This window comes from Scyliorhinus torazame, chromosome 12 (assembly GCF_047496885.1).
Source record: "Scyliorhinus torazame isolate Kashiwa2021f chromosome 12, sScyTor2.1, whole genome shotgun sequence".
Taxonomy (NCBI): Eukaryota; Metazoa; Chordata; class Chondrichthyes; order Carcharhiniformes; family Scyliorhinidae; genus Scyliorhinus; species Scyliorhinus torazame.
The window spans coordinates 169,165,097-169,189,439 of NC_092718.1; the positions used below are offsets into that span (position 1 = coordinate 169,165,097).

General features: G+C 48.3%; 1 protein-coding gene across 2 annotated transcripts in view; it reads right to left on the minus strand.

Annotated features, from left to right (window-relative positions):
* limk1a (LIM domain kinase 1a) overlaps positions 1-23,587 on the minus strand; it is a 63,860-nt gene extending 40,273 nt beyond the window's left edge. The window contains exons 1-2 of one of the 2 annotated variants that reach the window (XM_072469347.1): positions 23,414-23,587; positions 22,868-22,964 (exon numbers count right to left, since the gene is read on the minus strand). In XM_072469347.1, coding sequence (XP_072325448.1) covers positions 22,868-22,964; positions 23,414-23,471 — 155 coding nt within the window. In that variant the 5' untranslated portion in view covers positions 23,472-23,587. Of the gene's footprint in view, positions 1-10,067; positions 10,121-22,867; positions 22,965-23,413 lie in introns of those variants that run through there. The other variant, XM_072469349.1, reaches the window with a different exon arrangement.
* Between the last annotated feature and the right edge of the window lie 756 nt (positions 23,588-24,343).

Consider the following 24,343-nt stretch of genomic DNA (forward strand, 5'->3'; position numbering starts at 1 on the left):
CAGACGACAGACACACTCGCAATGGAGGTTCTGCTGGAACTGTATCAAACACTAATTAGATTGCATCTAGAGCACTGCCCAGTTCCGATCACAAGAGGAAGGGCGTGATTAGGCTGGAAAGGACAAGAGGAGACTTAACAAGGATGTTGCTAGGAATGTAGAAATTTACTACGAGGAAAGACTGGGGTTGTTTTGTTCGGAAAGAGAGAAAGTGGAGGGAGATTAAGCATATAAAATTAAGAAGGGCCTGGATAGAATGGACAGGGAGGACCCATTTCCCTTAGAAGAAAGGTTAATGACGAGAGGGCATGGATTTAAAGTAATTGGCAGAAGGATTCAGGAGGGCAGTGGATGAGAAATGATTTCACCCAGGAGCTGCAGGGAACTGGAACTCTGCCTGATGGGTGGTAGGGGAAAAAACCCACAATTCATTTAAAATATACTTGGAAGATGCTGGATAGCTCTTTGCAGCTGGCACTAACACAATGGCTTCCCCCTGCTTCAGTAATTCAATTTACAAACTGCAACCTGGCTCACTGGGTTGACATTCGCTGAAAGAAATTATCAGGCTTTTCTTGTTATCTGGAAATACTAAAAATATACTGAACAGCCACAAGGGCTTGCAGTTTTAAAAATAGAATGGATACACATTCTCCTAAACGGAGGCAGAGTGTCCGCACCGCCGTGAAAGTCGTTGCGTTTCACCACAGCGCGAATCGGGCACTACCGATTCTGGCCCCCTGCGGCGCTAGAGCGGTTCACGCCGTTCCAGCCTCTCTTCCCGGCGCCAACTGGGCGCCACGCCAACCCGCGGATGCGCAGGGGACTTCCTCAACGCGCCGGCACCGATGCAACATGGGGTTCAGGGGCCGACCGCGTAACAAAATAGGGCCGGGTCTGGCGAGGCCGACACGCCGATTGATCGGCTCCGATCGCGGGCCAGACTCCATCGGAGTCCGCCCCCCAACCCTGCGTGCAGAGTTCCCGCCGGTTGCGAGGTGTGGACGGCGCCAGTGGAACTCTGGCCGCGACCGGCGCCGTGCCAAATACGTCGGCGCAAATGGCGCTGATTCTCCGCTCCTCGTAGAATCGAGTGCCGGCGTTGGGGCGGCGTGGTGCAGTTGCGCCGATTCTCCAGCCCGGCGCGGGTCTCGGAGAAGCCCGCCCACGTTCTTTCGCTGGATTTATTTCTGCAAAACTGCAGGTTGCTGGTCCTGGCGCCATCTAGTCATAGGGGACGTGCTGTGGAGGCCCTGCCGATATCCGGATCAATGCTGCCAGTGGCTGTTGCTAATTTTTGCAGCATTTGAAGAGAGGCTGCAGCTGACTATTCAACAACAGGCTGCCTCGCACAAGAGACACAATATCAAGACTGGAATGGTTGCAATTGAAGTCACTTCGCCTTTACGCCAGTATGGTTTTAAGTCGTGAGTTCTATTAAAAAATAATCCAATCTCCTGTCTCAATCTCACCAAAATCCCTCCCGACTATTCTCTCACCAAAGTCCTCCCTGACTATTCAGGAAGCTAAGTGCTGGTCAAATACAACCTCCGTACTGTAGCTGGAGATATATACCTCCGGAACGGTGGGTGTTTTGTCCAATTAACTGCAATCCTACACGGTCTGGTCTGAATTGCCTAGAGGATAGAGAATTTCCAAAGTTCAGGTCAGACATGGACACCAAACAGCTGGGAGGACTACGGGTGGAGGTGGGACTGGTCATGCAGACTCGTATCCAAATCCTACTGACAATTTGGTTCCAATTAACGGGAATTTAGCGTGGCCAATCCATCTACCCTGCACATCTTTGGGGGGTGTGTGTGTGTGGTGGTGGTGGTGGTGGTGGTGGTGGTGGTGGGCTGGGGGGGGGGGGCACGCAGACCTGAGGAGAATGTCTCCGACTGACAATTCCCAGCAGTTTTCCAGCTACAAGAAAGTGGGTGTAGTTGTTGGAGGCCAATCATTCCAGTCCCAAGACATCACTGCAGGAGGTCCTGAAGATAGTTCCCCAAGTCCAACTATATTGAGAGACTTGAATGACCTTCCCTTCCAGTGTTCATTAGGATTCCCAATGCCTCCAATACTGCAATAGTGCCCACACGCAGGAAGACCTGGATAATATTCAGGTTTGGACTAATGGGGCAAGAAACAGTCACAGCCAGGCAACGACCATCTCCAACAAGCGAGAATCTAACCATTCATAACATCCAATAGCGCTACCATCATTGAATCTCACCCATCCCACCCGCACTATCAACATTCGGAAGGTTACCATTGACCAGCCATATAAATACAGTGGTTACAAGAGCAGGTCAAAGGTTGGAAATTATGCAGAGCGTTCCCCCCCCCCCCCCCCCCCCCCCCCCCGACTATCCAAAGCCCATCCACCATCGAGAAGGCACATGTCAGAAGCACGATGGAATATTCTCCACTCAATGAAACACAACACCATCAAAAAAAAAGCAACCCGATTAGCAGGCCATCCACTACCCGGAACATTTGCACACTTCTCCAACTGATGCACAATAGAAGCCATGTATACCGTCTACACGATGCACTGCAGCAACTCGCCAAGGGTCCTTTGACAGCATCTTCCAAACCTGTGACCTCTACCACCTAGAAGGACAAGGATAGATGTATGGGAACACACTACTTGCAGGTCCCCCTCCAAGCCACACACCATCCTGATTTGGACATTTTTGCCGTTCAAGTTGTTCAGAAACCAAAGGTGGTTTTAAAGGGATTTATATTTGTATGGGTAAACATTAAAAATAAGGTAGAGTTTTAGGTGTGTTTAATTTAATGTTTCTCTGCCTGAAAAGGACATATAGTTGGATTCATGCTGGACAAGGTGTTTAAGTGTAGAGGTTAGCGAAGTTCCAACTGTGTTTCTTTTTATTAAGGTTTTGCAGAATTTTTCATAATAGAACAGTAGTAACAATAATAACAAAACAAACTAGAGTGAACATCAACAAAGAGAATATACAATAACAATTAAATAGACATTACCCCACGCGACTCAGTCGTTCCACACCATCCCAATGAAGCACTCACCACCTCCCCTACGGATTGCTGCTGCTGACATTTTAATTTTCTGTGAGAAAGTCGACAAACGGCTGCCACCTCCGAGAGAACCCTAGTGCAGACCCTCTTAAGGCAAACTTTATTTTCTCGAAGCTGAGAAACCCAGCCATGTCGTTAACCCAAGTCTCTATACTCGGGGGGCTTCGAGTCCCTCCACATTAATAAAATCCATCTCCGGGTCAGCCTCTTTCCCCCCTGAACTCCCGGGACACTCCAAAGATCGCTATCTCTGGACTCGGCACCACCCGTGTGTTAAGCACCTTGGATATTGCCCTCGCAAACCCTTGCCAGAACTCTAAGCTCCGGGCATGCCCAAAACATGTGGACATGGTTTGCAGGGCTACCCTTGCATCTCATACAACTGTCTTCTACCCCAAAAAACTTGCTCATTCTCACTGCCATCATGTGTGCCTGCCAACTGTGTTTCTATTGTGTTTAGAGAGGGCCAAGGTGAGAAGAATAAATAGAAGTAAGGCATTGTTTAGCAACAGGACACCATTTCCCAAAGAAAGAAAGCTTTCTTTTGTTCTTAGATTTTAACTGAAGACCCCAGCAGTTGAAGACAGGGAGAGAGCAAGTGGGCAGCTCTCATAGCTCTGCTCGAAACAGGCAAAGCTGTACTGTTCGAATCATAGAATCCATCCAGTGCAGGAGGCCGCCATTCAGCCCATAATATCTGCACCGACACTCAAAAAGAGCACTTAACCCATGTCCACTCCCCGTCCATCCTCGCCTAACCCCATAACCTAACCTGCACATCCCTGGACCCTCAGGGGCAATTTAGCATGGTCAATCCACCTAACCTGCACATCTTTGAACCGTGGGAGGAAACCGGAGCACCCAGAAGAAACCTACACTGATACGGGGAGAATGTAACAAACTCCACACAGAGTCACCCGAGGCCGGAATCAAACCCAAGTCCCTGGAGCTGTGACGCAGCAGTGCTAACCACTGTGCCACCCGCATATAATGGAATGTTATGTGAAAAAGCAAACTCCAGAGGAAATAAAGGACGGTGAATTCAGGAAACCTGGCAATATAACAGGACACTTTACATGGGGAGCACAGACAAAGCAGAGAAGGAATCAGCTGGTGAAAAGCTTTGTTTCTAAAGTAACCCTAAAGGCTTCTAAAGTATTCCCAGTCTGTGAAACACATTTTAAAGCAATTTGGAAGACAGTATTAGCTGAATATCAGAGTTTGTGTTAACAGAGGAAGTCAGTCAAGACAAAGAAGTCCTAAAGGATTAACGCAAAACCTGAAGTGAATTTGCTGGTAGAAGTGGAGCAGGTTCAAAAGAATCCTTTGAAAACATGGGAGTGGATTTTGGAATGCAAACTGCTAAGTGCAAGTGTTACTACGAGAGAAGGGTTTAAAGTGTGTTTTGGGGGTGGAGTTTGGAAACTCTCCTGTGACAATCTTCTGGGGGATTCGCAGGAGGAGAAAACCAAGAACCAACTTGGGTTCAAGGAGTAGTACGTATTTGACCATGGTCACATGTGTGTTTCAAAGCATCTTTGGGTGTTATTGAGGCCAGTGTAACTTCAAATGTACTTTATTATCCGTATCAATCTCAAAACCTGAATGCAATTGCTAACCTAACTCAAAGGCGTGGGTGCGGAGAAAGAGAAAGTAAAGGGGTATTGTAATCCATTTGTTCATGTATAAAGAAAATGTATTTCTCTGTTAAAATTAATTAGCAGTCCTGTGAGTCTGCTCCTCCACGTTTGATTAAAAAAATGTATTTTGACCCAGGTTTCCACTCTGGGATCTTCCCATCCAACTATATCAACTGGGATCATAACAGTCAAAATCCTAGAACTCCTATCCTAACAACACTGCAGGCATGCCTATGCCACATGGACTTCAATGATTCAAGAAAGAGGAGGAGTGCCATCTTGTCAATAGCAATTGGGGATGGGGAATCAACGCTGGCTTTGTGATGTTCACATTCCATGAACAAATAAAAAAAATAAACGCAGTTAAAAAGGGAAGCAAGTCAATAGGCAGCAACCCAATCAGAATTAAAACAGAAAATACAGCAAGACACAAATCACCAGGCTACAAACTGAACAACCCAACTTGCTAAAGACTAAGGCAATCCAAACCCAGGTCTGCTAAAGACATGCATTGCTAATGTAGGAAACGGGCCTCAAATCTTTAAAAAAAAAGTGAAAGTCAAAAGCCAAACTTTCATTCTTCAAAATTATTGGCGACCACCCGAACCTGCGTAGTGATCACACCATGGAAGCCCAAGGCCGGACTATGAGGAAATCACGTTGAGAGCAAGAATGATGGTGGAAGAAAAACGCTATTTTGAGTGAAAGTGGTGGAGTGTAAAAAAAAAAAAAATCCCAAAGCATTTCACTGAATGAGGAAACAGACATTGAGCCAAGAATACATACAAGGAAGGGAAACCTTGGTCAAAAGAGAATCTTAATGCAGGAGGAGGCGGCAGAAGAGTCCAAGGAAGACATGGGATCTTGGTAGCTAAAAGCACAACTACCTATGTTTGGGCATAAGCTGGAAGTGTACACAAGAGGAAAAAGTCAGAAGAGGAGAGAGTTTAGAGAAAATAATTTGTACGGCTGGATAAAGTTAGAGAGACATATTTTAACACCAGGATGGGTTTAAAATCTGAGCACTGAGGGTTTTGGGATAAAACTTAGGTCAACAAGGACAGGTACAAGCAGGATATACTGACAGATGGTCTGCAGAGATTTCAGAGGAGTTGTTTAGAGGGTGCGAGGCTGTGCAGGCAAGCTCTGAAGGTGCGAAAAGGTGGAATTAGGTGATCTTCAAGCTGGAGAAGATATAGGACTATGTGGAGTAGGACAGGATACAGATATTACAACGGCCCGATTCCATCCAAGATAGTAACCAGGATGGGTGCTGGAATTAGCAACAAAATGTGTTTTTTTGCCTGCAGCCAAGGGTGAAGGCTCCGGCCTATCACTGCCTTGGATGCTTTACAGGAAGATTATTTCTTCCAGCTGATGTAGTGACTCTAGGGGAACCCAACACTTCCACTGATGTGGGTGGCATGGTCGCACAATGCTGCCTCACAGCATCAGGGAGCCAGGTTCAATTCTGGCCTTGGGCGTGTTCTCCCAGAGTCTGTGTGGGTTTGATCTGGGTGCTCCAGTTTCCTGCCACAGTTAAAAGGTGTCCATCTTTGGTGAGGTTACAAAATAGGGTGGGGGAAGTGGGCCTAGGTAGGGTGCTCTTTCAGACGATCGGTGCGGACGTGATGGGCAGAATGGCCTCCTTCTGCACTGTCGGGATTCTATGGTTCCAAGATCTAAACACTGCACAGCTGCCATTTGTCCAGAGACAACTACATACTGCACTGCTGCTCACTGCCCATACAACTACACAGTGCATTTTGGTTCCTTCACTGATACAGAACCCTAAACTCCACACCATCTCTCAATACTCTGATCAAGCTAGACTCAAAATGTAACATCTGATCCTCTGGCCAAAAACAAGGTTGAGGCAACAAGAATTGTAAACTGAAGCTTTCTCAGAGAACGATCTGTTTTTGCATGATGATGTTCTGAGGGAACGAGCAGGAGGGTCAACCACCACATCCCCATCCCTAAAACTGTCCTTTGAACTTTCCTTCCCTTCCACCCATTCATCCCATCACAGGCAAATGCCATTGGGATCCAGAAAAAGGGAAGAGAATCAGTGTTAAGACACCTCCTGAAAGAGAGAAATGGGTGGCATCGCAGTAATATCACTGGATTAAAATCCCAGAGGCCCGAACTCCTGCTCTGGGGTGACAGGTTCAAGTCCCACAACAGCAGCTCGTGGAATTTAAATTGAATAAATACAACAAATCTGGAATTTAAAAGCTATTCTCGTAATGGTGACCATGAAACTATTATCGATTGTTGTATAAACCCAACTGGCTCACCAATATTCTTTAGGTAAGGAAATCTGCCTCCCTTTCTTGGTCTGGCTGACATGTGACTCCAGACCCACGACTGACTATCACTGCTCTCAAGGGCATTTAAGGATGGGCAACAACCACATCCTGAAAGATTTTTTTAAAAAATCAGGTTTGGTGAAGATCAGCAGAGGGTAGCATTAAGAATGAGACCTTGCCCAACTCCCAACTTTCCCCAATGAGTCTTTCACCGAAGCTCGATTCATTCAGCCATTTTTATGTTTGACTCAAAGACTTTTGGAAGAGGTTTCTGACCTCACTTTAAAGTAGGCCAAAGGGGTACAGTACTGTTGGGTATAGATCGGTCACTGCAGATAATGATGAACTACACCACCATGCATTATCGAGCACATTTCCTCAAGTACAGTTTTCCCCACAGGTCTGCTGGTGCGTTCCAAATAAATGCAACCGCTGCCTAGGCTGGACAGCTGCTGATGGCAGCTTCAAGTTTCAGAAAATGCAGTCAGCATCCCAGACTCTGCTACCGTGCTCTACAATGGGTGAAATACAACGGCAGGAGGCGGCACTGTAGCACAGTTGTTAGCACAGTTGCTTCACAGCTCCAGGGTCCCAGGTTCGATTCCCGGGCTTGGGTCACTGTCTGTGGGGAGACGTTCTCCCAGTGTCTGCGTGGGTTTCCTCCGGTTTCCTCTCACAGTCCAAAAGATGTACAGGTTAGGTGGAGTGACCATGATAATTTGCCCTTAGTGCCCAAGGAAAAAAAGGGTAGGTGGGGTTACGGGGATAGGATGCTGGTGTGGGCTTAAGTGGGGTGTTCTTTCCAAGGGCTGGTGCAAATTTGATGGGCCCAATGGCCTCCTTCTGCACTGTAAATTCTATGGTTCTATGTAAAGGGCAAGGCAATGGAACACAGACGGGAGGAGGGTTTGCCTCCAACAGTAAACTCTACCAACAGCTGATGGGCTAACATCAGGCCTCAATCCAGGACATTTTCTTTTAATTCATTCACAGGAGGAGGGCACCATTGGCAAAACCAACATTTATTGTCTGTCCCCGAAAAAAAAAGTGATGGTGAGTCACTGATTTGACAATTGCAGTGGCTTGCTGGGCCATTCCAGAGGGCTGTTTCAGAGTCAACCACATTGCAGTACGTCTGGAATCACATGTAGGCCAGACCTGATAAGGACGGCAGATTTCCTTATCTCACAATGTGCCAGATGGGGTTTTTACAACAATCCGGTAGTTTCATGGTCATCATGACCAAGACTGGCTTTTTAAATCCAGATTTTTTTGATTGAATTTCCACAGCTGTTGTGGTGGGATCTGAATTCATGCCTCTGGATGCGTCATGGCTGCTTGGCTTACTTACAGCCCTATAAGCAGGAGTAATTCTCCTCGGAACTCAGCCACTCACCTGACTCCATAGTTCGAGGAGCGTACTTTGTAGCAACGCGTCAGCATCATCTGCCCCTCCGGGTGACAGCACTCCCCTGCCCCAAGTCCTTGTTTCCACCACGGAATAATTTCTAACGCTCCGCGCTGACAAACTCCACCGAGACAGAAACCCTGCAACTCGCGGACTCCGCAGACACCTGCCTGGATACACTGTGTCCAAAATTAGCCGTTCGAGCGTTTGTCGGAATTGATCTCACAAAAGCAAGAAAACCTACTTCCTCTTGCAATCCACATCAAAGAGCATCAGATAGAGCGTGTGTGTGTTGGGGGTGGGGGGGTGGGGGAGGGGAAAGTGATGACTGAACCCACTCCTTGCTCCAACCAAAATGGCAAAACCGCTTTCAGATTTCTTTATGACCTCGAGGAGGAACTGGTTTGGAGAAGTTGATCTGGATTTACAATCAGGTAATTTCCCAGGGTTCGGGAATCAACATAATTTACAATCACACCCCATGCACTTCCTTTGGGGCCTCAATCACATAGCACCCCCCCCTCCCAATTCTAAAGCCACTCATTCAGTGCATACAAATGCGAACAAACTGGCCACGCAGCACTTGAAGTTCAGGAAAATTCAGTTTTGATTTGCTAGCTGGTCGAGGGTTTAGCAATCTTCAGGAATTACTTATATCTTGGACACACTTCTGAAAGCAACCAAGTGGGGCGGGGGGGGGGGGGGGGGGGGGGGGGGGGGGGGGGAGGTAATTGTGAATTAACACAGAGTACTAAGAGTATCCTGCCCCGAACCCATTTTCTTGGAATATTTCTGAATAGTTCTAAAAGTATTGGAGAGGATAGGGGGGGGGGGGGGGGGGGGGGGGTTTAATTGGGCAGGGAAGTTGGAAATGTGAGATAGTGACAAAAACTCCAAGAATATATCCAACCAGAGTTGGCAACCTTAATTAAGCCTGCCCACCTTGAAATCTGACAGCCTGGAGGATCTGTTCTTTGTACTTGTTTGGGTTTTGGGAAATGCAGAGCGCGATTCAAATAAATGGGAACAAAGTCCCATAGTGAGTGCGCTTAGCCGTGTGTTTCCGGAATTCACAGCGTCAAGAAACACATGGCTATACAACACCGCTCGAAACAAATAAGGGGCCTCAGCCGGGAACTCAAGGCAGAGGCCGCACAAAAGCCCCATTTTCCACACAGAGGTCTGCTCGCCGGAAATCCTGTGTAGCGAGAGATCAGGAAGACATTATTTAATGGCACACTGATCTCGGAGGCCCCTGACGCAATGCCTGATCCTCCCCAATCCCCAACGCACCCCCCCCCCACCCGCACAGGGCACCCCTGCCCCGATTGCCAGCACACAGAAAATGCCAGATTGGTAACTTGGCAGTGCTAACATGGCACCCTGGCAGTCCCCCTGCCAGCAATAACTGGGCACCTGGACAGTGCCAGGCTGGCACCCAGGTGACACTGCACATGTCCAGGCTGGCAGGGTGCCTGGGTGGCACCAGCAGTAAAGGGTACCACCCTGCCCATAGGGCCTCCAACCCCCTGGGAGATCCCCACGAGTGCGGCAAGGTGGTTTTCGGGCACAGCGTGGCCATTGGATCGCGCCCACAGTCTTTACTGTCTCATCATAATCATGAGACTCATCAGGCAAGCTCACCATAGGCCGCCATGTGTCATCAGATCAATGAAGCCTCTCACGGCCGCACAGTACTGCAAAAAAAAAAAAAAAGATTTTGAACCCTGGAAACGGTGCAGGGACGCGACAGCTCAGAAAGGTTCACAAATGTTCAAATCGGAGAAAGGAATTCAGGAAAAACACTTGAGCTGCAAAAAAAAGGACAAAGCAGCAACAGACAAGATGATAGCAATTACATACTGAAGGCTGCAGGTAAATACTGAGTAAGTGAACATGGTAACCTGTGGAAATTTTCCAATCCCTTCTACAGTCAAAATGAAGGGTTATATGTGGTAGAATTGGCAGTTTTTCCCCGTATAATGGCAAACTACGAAATTGCAACAGGCTTAATTAACAAACCTGAACCAATTAAAATTAGCCACAGTACTGGGGAGGGACTGCTACGAAGTGCATACCACTAATCTAACCTACGAAAGCTGCTGTTCTCAACTAGTTAAACAGGTGCAACCAGAGGCAGATACAATCAACTGGTGAAGCTGCTCCTTCACCACATTTGGCTGGTCAGGGAGACGGGATTTCACCAGCTGAATGGCGTATAGAATTACCATCAAACCCAGATGTCTACCCAGTCACCAAAAGCCATGAGAATGATACTCTCCAGATAAAGAACATCACTCAAATGAACAACCAATGTCAATGTGCAAGCATTCCATTAAGAGACTTGCATGGTTTAAAGACTGTTTGCAATGCATATACTGAGATAGACTGTGTTAGGATCCCAGTTGGTTATAACTGAACGGGAAGATCCCAGGATGGAACCCTGGCTCAAAAGACGAGGAGCTGGATTCTCTGGTCCCCCAGTCAAGTGTTTCTCGGTAGCGCTGGTCGCCGGCGACTGGATCTCTACTCCAGCTGCTTGTCAATGGGATTTCCCATTGAGGCCACCCCAGAGTACATCTTAATCTACAATGCTCCTAGTGACTGCTTAGAGATAGTTGATTGGTCCGTATTTAAGAACTCAGTGACCAACTTAAATGAGTATGCCAGCACTGTCACAGACTTCACCAGCAAACGTGTGGACGACTGCGTGCCAAAGAAAGCAGTACATATGTTCTCCAACCGGAAACCATGGCTCAATCGCGAGATTGACTCCCTACTGAAGGACAGGTCTGAGGCGTTCAAGGCAGGCGACCCTGACCGTTACAAGAAATCCAGTTACGACCTCCGCAAAGCCATCCGAGATGCCAAGAGAGAATATCAGACAAAGCTAGAGTCACAGACTAGAGTTACAGACTCTTGTTAGGCAAGGCCTAAACAACGTAATGGGCTACAAAGCAGAGCCGAGCAGCAGTATCTTCAGCAGCAGCGCACCCCTTCCCAATGAACTCAATGCATTCTATGCTCGGTTCGAGCAGGAAACCAACGATCCGCTGTCAAGTGCCCCAGCAGCCCATAACACAGCTTCCGAAGTCAGATCGGCCTTCCTGAAAGTGAACCGCGGAAGGCAATGGGTCTGGACGGGATCCCTGGTCGTGCACTCAGAGACTGCGCGGATCAGCTGGCAGATGTGTTCACAGACATCTTTAACCTGTCCCTACTCCGCTCCGATACACAGTAGGCACCATCTCACTGGCCCTAAACTCATCCCTCGAGCATCTCGACAACATCAGACTCCCATTTATTGACTACAGCTTAGCCTTCAACACCATGATCCCAGCCAAGCTCATAATCAAAGCTCCAAAACCTAGGACTTGGCTCCTCACTCTGTAACTGGATCCTCGACTTTCTGACCCACAGACCACGACTTTCTGACCCACAGACCACAATCAGTAAGAATAAACAACAACACCTCCTCCACAATAGTTCTCAATACCGGGTTCCCAACAAGGCTGCGTACTTAGCCCCCTCCTATACTCCCTGGACACACACGACTGCGTGGCAAAATTAGGTTCCAACTCCATCTACAAATTTGCTGACGATACGACCATAGTGGGCCGGATCTCGAATAACGACGAGTCAGAATACAGGAGGGAGACAGAGAACCTAGTGGAGTGGTGCAGCGACAACAATCCACCCCTCAATGCCAGCAAAACTAAAGAACTGGTCATTGACTTCAGAAAGCAAAGTACTGTATACACCCCTGTCAGCATCAACGGGGCCGAGGTGGAGATGGTTAGCAGCTTCAAATTACTAGGGGTACACATCTCCAAAAATCTGTCCTGGTCCACCCACGTCGACGCAACCACCAAGAAAGCACACCAGCATCTATACTTCCTCAGGAAACTAAGGAAATTCAGCATGTCTACATCAACTCTTACCAACTTTTACAGATGCACCATAGACTGCATTCTATCTGGCTGCATCACAACCTGGTATGGCAACTGCTCAGCCCAAGACCTCAAGAAACTTCAGAGTCGTGAACCCAGCCCAGTCCATCACACAAAACTGCCTCCCATCCATTGACTCCATCTACACCTCCTGCTGCCTGGGGAAAGTGGGCAGCATAATCAAAGAGCCCTCCCACCCGGCTTACTCACTCTTTCAACTTCTTCCATCGGGCAGGAGATACAAAAGTCTGAGAACACACACACACGAACACACTCAAAAACAGGTTCTTCCCCACTGTTACCAGTCTCCTAAACGACCCTCTTATGGACTGACCCGATTAACACTATACCCCTGCCTTACCCGATGCCGGTGTTATGTAGTTACATTGTGTGCCTTGTGTTGCTCTATTATGTATTTTCTTTTATTTTCATGTACTTAATGATCTGTTGAGCTGCTCGTAGAAAAATACTCTTCACTGTACCTCGGTACACGTGACAATAAACAAAATCCAATCCAATCCAAAGTCCCTTTTAAACACACAGGATGACTGTAGACAAATACAGTCTCCACTGGGAACTCCAAGCTAATGTTTGTGGTTTTCGCCTCCGAATCCCCCAGATGATTGGCATGTGAAAGTTTCCAAACTCCACTCCCAAAAGCACACTTTAAGATCTTCTCTCATAAGTATGCTTTCCCTTAGCGGTTTGCATTCCAAAATCCAAACCAGGATTTCCAAATGAAACTTTTAAACAAAACCTCCGTTCCATTTTTAACAGCAAATGCGGTCCAGGATTTCACACCAACCCCTTCAGGATTTCCTAGTCTTGACTGCTGTACAAGCTGCTCACAATTGCTTTAAACATAGATTCTCAAACTGTATGAAAATGACATCAAACGTTTCATCTACCTCTGAAGTCTGCTGTCCTAGTTACTACAATTGTGTCACTCACTCAGAATATTTGTTTCCTTGAATTCTTCTGAACAATACCTTGGTCTCTGTTCTCAACTTCAGTTGAGAAATTCTCTGTCCCAAATCCCTGGTTATCTGGATTATCTTGTTCCTTAGGGGGTCTGCATCTTTGTAGCTCCCTTGTCCTGTCCAGGGGGTCCTGGAAGAGTTGTAGAGGTTTACTCCTCGGTGCCCTGTTTCCAACGGTCCACAAATTCAGCTGAAACTTAAAAGCTTCTCTTACGTGGCTCCAGTTGCTAACACGGTAAGAAACCAACCCCCCACATATAGAACACCTTTGCCAGCATTAACTATAGGTTCCCTTTCCAGGCACAGAAACATTAAACACACTCGGAACCATACCTTATTGCTAATGGTTGCCAATACAAATCCCTTAAAACTAGTTTTCCTGACATCTGGCTTGCCATAGTCATGTGACTCCAGAGGGGCCAGCTGCACATGGCCTGGGTGGATCCGCCACAACAACCCCTGGATCATGTGGTCCTTCCCCGGTAGCAACTCCAGCATCTGCCTATCTGCCCCACCGACCACCCATAACTCCCACTGGCCGCGGAGGCCTCCGCGTGGCTGAAGTTATTATTAACTGGGAATTGGCAATCTTAGTTAAGTGAGCACTTCACCCATTGCAAGTGGATCGCCGTGGGTAGCCAGGCTACGTAGCATGTGGAGGTTATTGCCTAGCATCCCAATCATAGCGTGATGCCTGGACATTGTAAGAAGCAACAGCATGGATGCAGTGGCCAACATGCAAACACTCCAGTGACCCCCCCCCCCCCCCCCCCCCCACTGTGGCTGGGGTTGCATGGACAGGAAGCAATGGGCAGGTTAGGTGGGCAGGTTAGGTGGCCAGACGCGACAGCATCGACAGAGACTGGAGGCGGTGGCCCATGTGCAGGCCCCGCTCCACACTCCGAGGATCATTCTGCCCATCAGGCCAAGGAGGGACCCAGAGGGGAGAGGCCCGCAACAGCCCAGGGTGTACAGACGTCACTGGTCTTCCAAACAGGTGACAGACAGAGTGTGTCGCAGGAGGCTCTGCTTCAACAAGGGGATGGTGCGGCACTTGTGCCATCACCCTGCAGACTTGGCACCATGTGGACGAGGAGAATACACATGCCTGGTGGCCATCAAGGTCATCGCAGCCCTGAACATCTACGCCCCAGGATCATTTCAGGGTTTGAGCGGGGACTTGTGTGGCATCTCACAAGCTACAGCGCACAAATGCATCCGTGAGGTCTTGGATGACCCGTTTGCCCAGGCAACGAACTAAATAAACTTGACATGGACCAAACCCAACAGGATGCCCGGTCAGCTGGTTTCTCCACCATTGAAGCGATGCCCCAGGTCCGGGGGTAGTGGATAGCACGCATGTCGCCTTGCGCTCACCAAGCCGTCAGGGAGTGCCCTATATCAACAGGAAGGGGTTCCACTCCTTGAACATCCAGCTTGTGTATGAACACCACATGAAGGTCATGAACGTGTGTATGCTTCCCAGGGAGTGGTCACCACAGCTACATCCTGGTGCAGTTGGACATCCCCGGCCTCTTCTAGGACCACTCCAGGATGGCCAGGATGGTACCCAGGGATAAGGGGTACCCGTTGAAGACCTGGCTAATGATGCCAGTATGGAGGCTGGTGACTGATGCGGATACCCAATACAACGAGGCCCATGCAGCCACCTGGGCTGCCATTGAGCGGTGCATTGGACTCAAGATGTGGCTCTGATGCACTGCAGTACACCCCCCAGAGGGTCGCCCGCTTTGTGGTGTTCTGTTGTTATCTCCACAACCTGGCATAACAGCGGGGCAACGGAGGTGGAGGAACATGTGGCCATCACCAAGGAGGGCGATGAGGAGACGCTGGACCCGGAGGGGATGGAGAGCGATCCCGGGGGAGAATCCGCAGGACCAGCAAGCTCAGAAGGCCAGGGAGGCCCTCATCCATACTCACCTACTTCACGCAGGACGTGGCCTTGTCCGTCATTCCCCCTCTCCCCAACCCCCCCACCCCCCCATCTTCCTCACCTCCCCCACTCCTCTTCCTCACTCTCCAATATCCCACCCTCCCAGGGTCTGTGTAACATCACTCTAGGGTGATGGGACTGTGTCAGCAGATCATTAGACGGGTCATTAGACGGCAGGGGAAGGGATAATAACCCGCTGAGAGCCAGTGCCCCTCATTCAATGCCACAGTTTGACGCCTGCCTGTCTGCTGAATGCTCGCTCATACCCATCACCTTTGTGTGGTGTGCTGGGGTTGGGAAGAGGCATCCAGGCATCAGTGTCCGGGGAGATGGGGCATGGGATTGGTGCTTGACCGGCATTACAGAAGAAAGTGCCAGAGGTGTCATATTGGTCAAGGTCAATGATTGAGGCAGTTGGGGACCTATCTGTTGATAACAATCTCCCAAAGGTACCGCCCACCTTCCCCCTCACAATGCACGCAGCCCCCGTCCCCACACCGTCCCCCAGAGGGCCCCAGCGCATTTGCCGGTGCACATGCTGTGCTACCCTGTTCCGGGTGCTGACTCCAAGACAGGTTGCCGCCATTACCACTCTGTTGGTTTGTTCTAGGTTGCCACCCAGCGCCCCCTCCTCCTGGTCAGGCCTATAGAGCCCTGAAGTTCACCTTGGGATAGAGGGGCAGCTGACATCCCCCTCTGAAATCGCACAGCTGCACCCAACCCTGGATCGAGCCCCGGCTGTCCCTGCGCCATCTGGCTCTGCCAGCTCCAGTGGCTCCCCAAAGTCTGCAACATGGTGTCAACACCCTTTGCGATGCTCCTCGGTGACTGGGACATGCTCTGGAGCTCCCGGCAATGCGTACTTGCACCTGGGACACATCCCCCAGCGACCAGATATGCTCTGCAGCGCCACATGGTCCTGGGAGACCTCCGCTTGCGACTGGGACATGCTCGAGAGCTTCCCGGCAATGCTCACCTGTGACTGGGAACATCTCCTAACGACTGAGCTATGCTCTGGATGGCCTCGGCAATGCCTACCTCATCAAGGTCCTCCTGGTATTGGGTCACGAACCCTAGCAATTGGGGGACACTGTTGAGATGCTCAGCCATGGCCATCACCAACTAAGCCATGCCTTGGACACCTCCACTCATGCTGCAAATGTCGTTCATCAGGCTCTCCACTGCAGTCGCCATCCTAGCAATGTTGGCCTTGGTGCCACGCATTGCCAATGCCATCTCCTGCAGCTGTAGCCTCTGGGCCACCTCCATTCAGCTATGGGCCTGCTGGAGGGTCGCTGACATTCCCCCTCTGAATCTCACAGCCGCACCCAAATGTCTGCATCAGTTCCAGGTAAACTTGGCCCAGAGGCTCAGCATCGGACTGGGACCCAGCTGGGTCCTCTGATCCAGCAGACCTCCAACTGCTGTCTCGCCTGGGTGTTCCTGCCTCCACCTGATGTGCATTAGCAACTGTGTGGTGCTCACCAGATGTGCAGCAGAAGCCTGTCCACTAACGCCGCCCACCGATGTGTGTGTCTCTGTGCTGGTGATGTATGGGGATGACAGGCATGACACTTTGATGGTGGCTTCCCCTCTCCTCAGGAGGTGTTCTTGAGGCAGGCCGGAAAAGAGACCATCCCGAAATTGGTCAGCGCCGTTGGATGGAGAACCTGCGAGAGAATGAACATGTGGGGGAGGCTGGATAGTCGGTATGGCATTAACAACTCACATGTGACAGGTCATCTGGGTGGGGGCCCGGTGGATCCTCACCTCTGCGCCATATGCCAACCTTTACAGTGGTTACAGACCTGCCCTCTGCCACCCCATACCTCCAGGGCCCGTTCCTTATCCAGGGTGAGGAATCTGGTGTCAGCCATTCCGCCGCCCATCTGGATCCTCTCCAGTCTATCGTGGGCCAACTTCTCCTGAGAGACACAGAGGGGGCATAGTTAGCCACAAGAATCGTTCTTCGTGGGGGTGGGGGCTGAGTCGGCGGCACTGCTGGGCGGAGGTGGTGTTAAGCGCATACTCATTGGAGTGGGGGGGGGTTGAGGATCGGGTGCCTGATGGAGGTCACTGATGTTTTCACAGCACTAGGTGCCAATCCTTCTGGTCACATACCACAAGCTGACTGCCGCTGCAACTTTCTCTCAGGCAGCACTGCCTGTGGCTCACCCTCCGTGACCCTCGCGGGATCAGGACATCCAGTCTGGCCTCGACGCTGTCCAATAATCTGCCCAGGTTGGCATCCCTGAATTGTGGGGCTGGTCTGCTCGGTGGCGTGGCTGCCAGCTGAGTGGGGTTGACTGAGTAGGTGCGGTCTCAGTGTTTTCGCTCCTTTGCCAACACGGTCCTAGCGAATCAGCAGGTGGGACCATAATTTCTGGCGTAACGCGCGTGCGGCCCCATTAAATGGGCCAATGAACATTTACGGTGGTGACGGCCTCACCATGCTGAGCGTCAGGAAGCTCGCGGCAGTTCCCGCTCGCTACCACACTTGAGAAACGTTTCCATCAAATCGTGCCCATTACGATGAATCTACTGTTGAATCCTTGGAGAAACATTTACATGAAGCCTACGTTGGTTACTTTAAACAAGGCTTCTCAATTCATTTATTGAGTGTATCAACAGCTTGCCTTCAAAAAGAAACAGCTCGTCCTCCAAAAGATCCCTCTCCTGTTTATTATACTAACTCTGAAGTTATAGTTGAATCAGTCAGTCAATCTGAATTCTTTACTGAGGCATCCCACTATTTTCCTGTTTATCCTTGAAAACATTCTGACCTGTTATAGTGACACAGTTCAGGTTGGTTATTGAACTCTCCAAGTTGCCCAACAAATGTATATCTAAAATTGTATAGATTTAAACGGTGTACAATCAAGTGTCCATGATGCAAAATACTGTTGCGGGCAAGAAGTTAGGATTCCCTTGAGGCTCATTAACTGAAGATTGGGGGAATGTATGTATTTTTCTGCATTTGAAAATATTAGTCAACAAAAAAAAAAAAAACTGCGCCCGTATTACGAGATGAAATGCGCACTTAAATACATGGTGGAGACATGATCAGCATAATGCACATGGAGTACCATTTCCTGGAATATTATCTACATAGACCCTGAGTCTGTCTCCCCTGCTACACTAGACTGAACTGAAAGTTCCACAGGCAGAGCCAGCTCTCAGGTGTTTCAAACAAGCAGTCCTTCATCTGTGACCATACAGGACAGGTCATTCACCCGTAGAGGCTGAGAGTCCAACACCAACACGCACACTTTGTGGGAGTGGACAGGACAGCAATCAGGAACAAAAGCCTTGGATAATTTAAAAACTATAAGCACTAGGCCACAAATGACAAACTAAAGCAGCCTCTGCCCTGGCCCTCAAAAAACCACAGGAGAGCTACAGCTTGGATTAGATCCAGAGTAAAAGGTTTCCCTCAAATGCCACATCAAAAACTTCCACAATTGCAACAAATTGTTGGGGGGGGGGGGGGGGGTGTCAGAGTCAAGTCAGAAGGTTGAGGGTTTAATCCCCACTCCAGAGATAAGAGTACATAGTGTGGCCGTCCTTTACATGGGATGTTTTCTTTGTTTTTGGTCGGTGCGGACTCGATGGGCCGAATGGCCTCCTTCTGCACTGCAGGGATTCTATGATTTTTCAAAATAGAATTTAGAATACCCAATTTTTTTTTTCCCCCAATTAAGGGGCAATTTAGCGTGGCCAATCCACCTAACCTGCACATCTTTGGTTGTGGGGGTGAAACCCACGCAGACATGGGGGAGAATGTGCAAACTCTACATGGACAATGACCCAGGGCCGAGAACCCGGGTCCTCAGCGCCACAGTCCCAGTGCTATCCACTGCACCACATGCCGCCCTTACATGGGATGTTAACCCAAGGCGCTGCCTGACCACTTAGGTGGATAATGACCTAGTTTTCTCACCAACATTTTCCTCTCATTTAACATTACCATAAACCAATAATATGGCCTGTATCTCTTTGCTGTACCAATGGTTGTGAAGCACTTTGAGCCATCTTGAAGCTGCCAAGCACCCTGCGGATGTTGTACTAACAGATTAGCTTTCTACCTTATCGTCAGTATTCAGTGAGTACCGATGGCAGTATTTGACAGACTGGCAATAAGACAATACTTTGAGACACCTCTTCTTCCTTCATAGCTTTGGAGAGTACCAGACATTACTCATAACCTGGCAAGAACCATTGCGGACAGGCCTCCATAGTTCAACAGTGTAACACAGGCTGTTAATACACAGAAGTGACCAATTATTTATACTAAACTGATAGTCGTACTGATGAGTATCAGCAGCACTATAACAGGGGTTCCCAAACTGTGGGTTTCAGGAGTCACATTTGGAGTCATGAGCTGCACCCCCCCCCCCCCCCCCCCCCCCCCGCCCCCACCCAGAGCAGTAATGGTGGCCATGGAAAGGTGACTGCCCAGTCCAGGGGCCTTGATGGGACAGCCCTGCACCATCTGGATAGACGAGGCCAACAGCACAAGGCAGGCGGCGAGCCCAAAGTGCTCTTTGATTTCAGCGAACACATCTAACAGAGTGCCAAGTTTGTCCAGGATGTTTGTGCACAGACACAGCTCAGCAAGAGTAAATAACATTGTTGCAACTGCAAGGTTCCTTCTTGTTTATTCCCTTACTTCCCCTTTGTATTTTTGCTGTTACATTTTTAACCACGGATGATTTACAGACATCTGTCATTTGATGTATCTTTAATTCACCCAGGGAGGAGGCAGTGGTCTGTGCCTTTAATTCAAACAGAAGGTTCCATCAGGCTGTGCTGTTTTAGACTGGTGAGTGTCAGCGATGACTCAGTTTGATTGATTTAGCCAGTGGCCAATTAAAGGGCCCAAATGGCTGTGCTCTGCCGGGTAACAGGTGGTGATTGGATCTGATCCCACTGGATTGTTTTCAGAGTGACAAGGTTCCAACTTGGTTTCATTTTTGATTCGGTGGCCTGGATGAAGGGGTCTAACTAACTCTCCCTGAAAAAATCCAACTAATTCTCTACCAAAAATTAGAAAGAAAAGGAAAAACAAAAACAAGCAGGAGGAAGGGGGCCGGAGATCGGAGCAGCAATATGGGAGACACAGAATCTATGATTGGAGGATCAACGCCTCTCAAATTCTGTCTCCAGTGCTCGCTGTTCCTCCACCAAAATACATGGGGGCGAAGGGTTGAATTTTCTGCCCCACCCATTGGATTTCCAGGGCTATTTGGGAGGTTTCAGGCCACATTTGCCTGCGCTGGTGGGGAAAAGGGGTGAATGGTAAGGAGGGCACTGCACTGGTGAGGGAAAGGGAATATCCAGAGTCTCCTGAATACAGAGAGCTTTGCTGAAGTCTGCAATTTTAAAAATTCAGTGACATCCATTAAAAAAAAAATTTTCTCCCAAAATGTCCATATGATGTAGGTACACCCTCAGCACTGTTAGGGAGGGAGTTTCAGGATTTCGGAAAATACTGCACTGCAGTATAAAATTCCACCATTATTACAGAAATGTGGATTACAAAGCATCGTCGCTATTAGTCTGGCAGTGCCCAAAGCGAGTTTTAAACAGTCAGTGCCTGACCCGACAATAGTACATACACACCCCAATGTGAAAAACGTACCTTGCAATGTACACAGACAACTGTGCAGTACAGCAATCTTGTAATAACTTACACATCACTGTGACGCCGGTCATTGGCCCAACAGATGAGCCTTACAACATTCATCATTAAATATCAGCAAAACACAAATGTCTAGGCCTAGTGATGCAATCGGGTGCAAGTGCCATCGTTCAGACATTATCACCATTGTGGAACAGTCAGACTCCTAGCATGACCCCAAGGCCACAAAAAAATCCTTCCAAGTGTAATAGTGATTTGCTTATACTTCAATTTAGGATACAGTATAATACTGATTTGCCAGTACTTTTTCAATTTAGGATGCAGCATTCACTGCTCCCTATGTGGTCTCTAGTCTGGATGATCGCTTTGCAGATCCACTCTGTTCAGTCAACACATGTGCCTCAGCTCCATGTCGCTCGCCACTTTAATTCTCCTCCACTTTGCCCAACTCTTGTCTTCTTGTCCTTGACCTTCCAACAAAAGCCAACGCAAGTTCGAGGAATAACAACTTATCTTTTGATTCGGCACGCTTCCGCACTCAACACAGAATTAAATCATCTTCGATCACAACTTCTGCCTCCATTCATTTGGCGGGCCTTTTTTTTTTTGCTGGTTTGGTATTTGCTCGTTGCTTTCTCTATTCCTTTACTTTGTGTTTGGACGACTACCATCTAACAGATCACACCTCACCTGGCCACATTTTTTAAAAACTTGTTCCATTGCCACTCCCTACAGCTTTTGTACCACCAAACCTTTTGTCATTTAATCTCTGCTGCTCACCACCTATCACTTGCCTTTTTGTTCTCTCTCTCTCTTCCCATCCCCCCATTTCACTGGCTGTCTGTGTCGCCTGCCAAGGTAAAATTCCTGTCTGTGCATGTGCACTGGTCCTCCCAGACATCACTCTGCTGCATCCAGTTTGTCAGGGAGTTTAAATTTAAAAAAAATGTACTTCCAATTTGGGCTTTTGATTTAGGAACTGATAATCAGGAAGTTCTTCACACAGGCCTGCACATCTGTTAGACTTGGATAGAGAAGAGATTACATTTTTAAAGAAATCCTGATATTGCAATGGGGGTAGGTGTGGGGTGGCTGTGGATGAGAGAAGAGGAAGAGAAAACCCATGTTTTTTTCTTGGATGGAAGATGGGCCAAATTGAATAAATTATTGTGATCTAGACATTGTAGTTGCACAGGAATAGAATGCAAGTCTGGAACGCCCTAGAACACAGTACAGGTACTGAAGCAGAACTCGAGCATTAAGCTCGAGGGATCACTGGAACTGTGCATACATGCGCATTGGTAACAAACGCAGCCTTACAACAACCCCGAGTTCTATCAAAAGGTCACAGAATTCAGCTCAACTTTCCCTTTCATATCAACTTCCTCTTTCCGGAGGCTGCAAGATCTTTTGGAGCATTTCCATTTACAAACAGAATGGGGAGGGCTAGTAACAGCATGATGCTACTTGGTGCAGTGTAAACTGCATGTAGTGCACGTGTCTGCTATACGTGGTATCATCACAACAATTATCGATACAACTGCTGGAGGTAAAATTGTAATTATGTTAATACATTGTGTAATTCAAATTGGTCCCAGTGCCCTGTTAGGTACTTCACCAGCACTTTAATGCAGTTTAATAATTATCTTCGGACACAGCCAAACAAGGACAAATCAAGAATTCTATCACACTGTTTTAAACACATAATTGGAAAAACGTGTGCTGAAATCCCATTGACAATGCTGGTACTGTGTACAATGCAGCTTATATAATATGTAATTCACAGAATAAAAATGAGCTGAATCTCAGGTCATCAATCCTCTATTGCTGTTAAATGACCAGAGTGGTGGAGCAAGGTTAATGCTGCTGCAAGTGTAATCTGGGTGTGCAGTACAAGAGCCAGGAGTTTGGGTTCCTACCTGAAGCAGGCATTGTGCCAGTCTGTATCAAGAGCCTGAAGATACTGACCATCATAGATAGAGCGACCACATCCTGCACAGCATGGTAAACATCCCCCTGGAACCCAAGACAGAATGTTAACACAACACCCCGGGAACAGAAAAGAACCCAGCTGAGCCCATCCATCCATCCTGTAACACAGTGTGCAGTACAACCTGGGCCCATCAGGACATATACACCCAGCTGGAGGCAGAGACAAAGCACAATGCGAATGAAACCTAGCAAAGGCCATGCGTCCTACAGCAGCCAGACATTAACATTCAGACATTAACATACAGCTCAGCAACTCAATGCAACAGAACGTGCAGCCAGAAAGATATATACAAGCATGAACACAACTAGGTGGAATACAATGAAACGCAGCTTCCAACAAGGATTCGGAAGCAACTCGAACAATAAAATACAATTGGATGGAGGTCGGGACAGTTAAGTCCTCTTTAAGTGCTGCGTTACTGGTTGCATTGAAACACAGTCTGGCACTGAAACACAGTCTGGGACAAACCCACCCTCCTCCTCTCCCATCCGATCGTCCCTCCAGGTACAGCAGAACAGCATCAACCACATCCAGAGCCGACAGTCTGAGACCCTTAAACTGGACTGCGCCGAGCAAGCTCAAACTGAACACCCAGCTACTGCAGCCCAGCACTCACTCTCTCCCCCCCGACACACACAGAGGCTGGCCAACTAGCAACTGATCCTGAGGCTAGTGACAGGATCGCTGCAAACTGCACAACAATGCAACTCCTCCGGCAGCAATGCAGTCAGGGCAGAACAACACCCACACAACTGGGTCCGAGCAATGCAACCCCTGCATCATTGGGCATATACACCCTTTGCAGCCCTCCCACCCCACCCAATCTATCTTTAAAATTGGTCCGAATTTCACACAAGTCATGGCCAAACGGATTTATTTTTTATTTTCAGGCTGTTAGAGCACACAGAAAAAGACAATGATCTTTTTTTTAAGATTATGGGCGCTGATAAGATCCATAAAAAACACACAAGTGAACCGTTAATCGAATTATTCATGCAGAATTTCACCGTTTAAACTACCAGTGTTTCAGAAGTTGAAAAGTCCCAGCCTTGGGAATTGTATTAGTGCTCTTTTAGTTTGATTGGTTTAGTTGAATGGGAGTGGGGACATTTGATACAATTAGTGGCTTCTGCATTGTTCAGCCGCAATTATAGCTATGTTTAATTGATTGTTTATAAGGTCTCTACACCACTCATTTGTTAGAATAAGGTTAAATTAATTAACATTCTCACTACAAAACTTCACCCTGATCTTAATAAACTTGGTAAGTCCTCAGTGAGCTTTTTAGTCACAGACCCTCAGTTATTGAGCTGGATTTTACCAGGCCTTTGGGGGCGGGCTGGGAGGATGTGACACTGGGGTTTGGGAAGGTGGGGAGTGATGCATGATCAATTGCACAGAG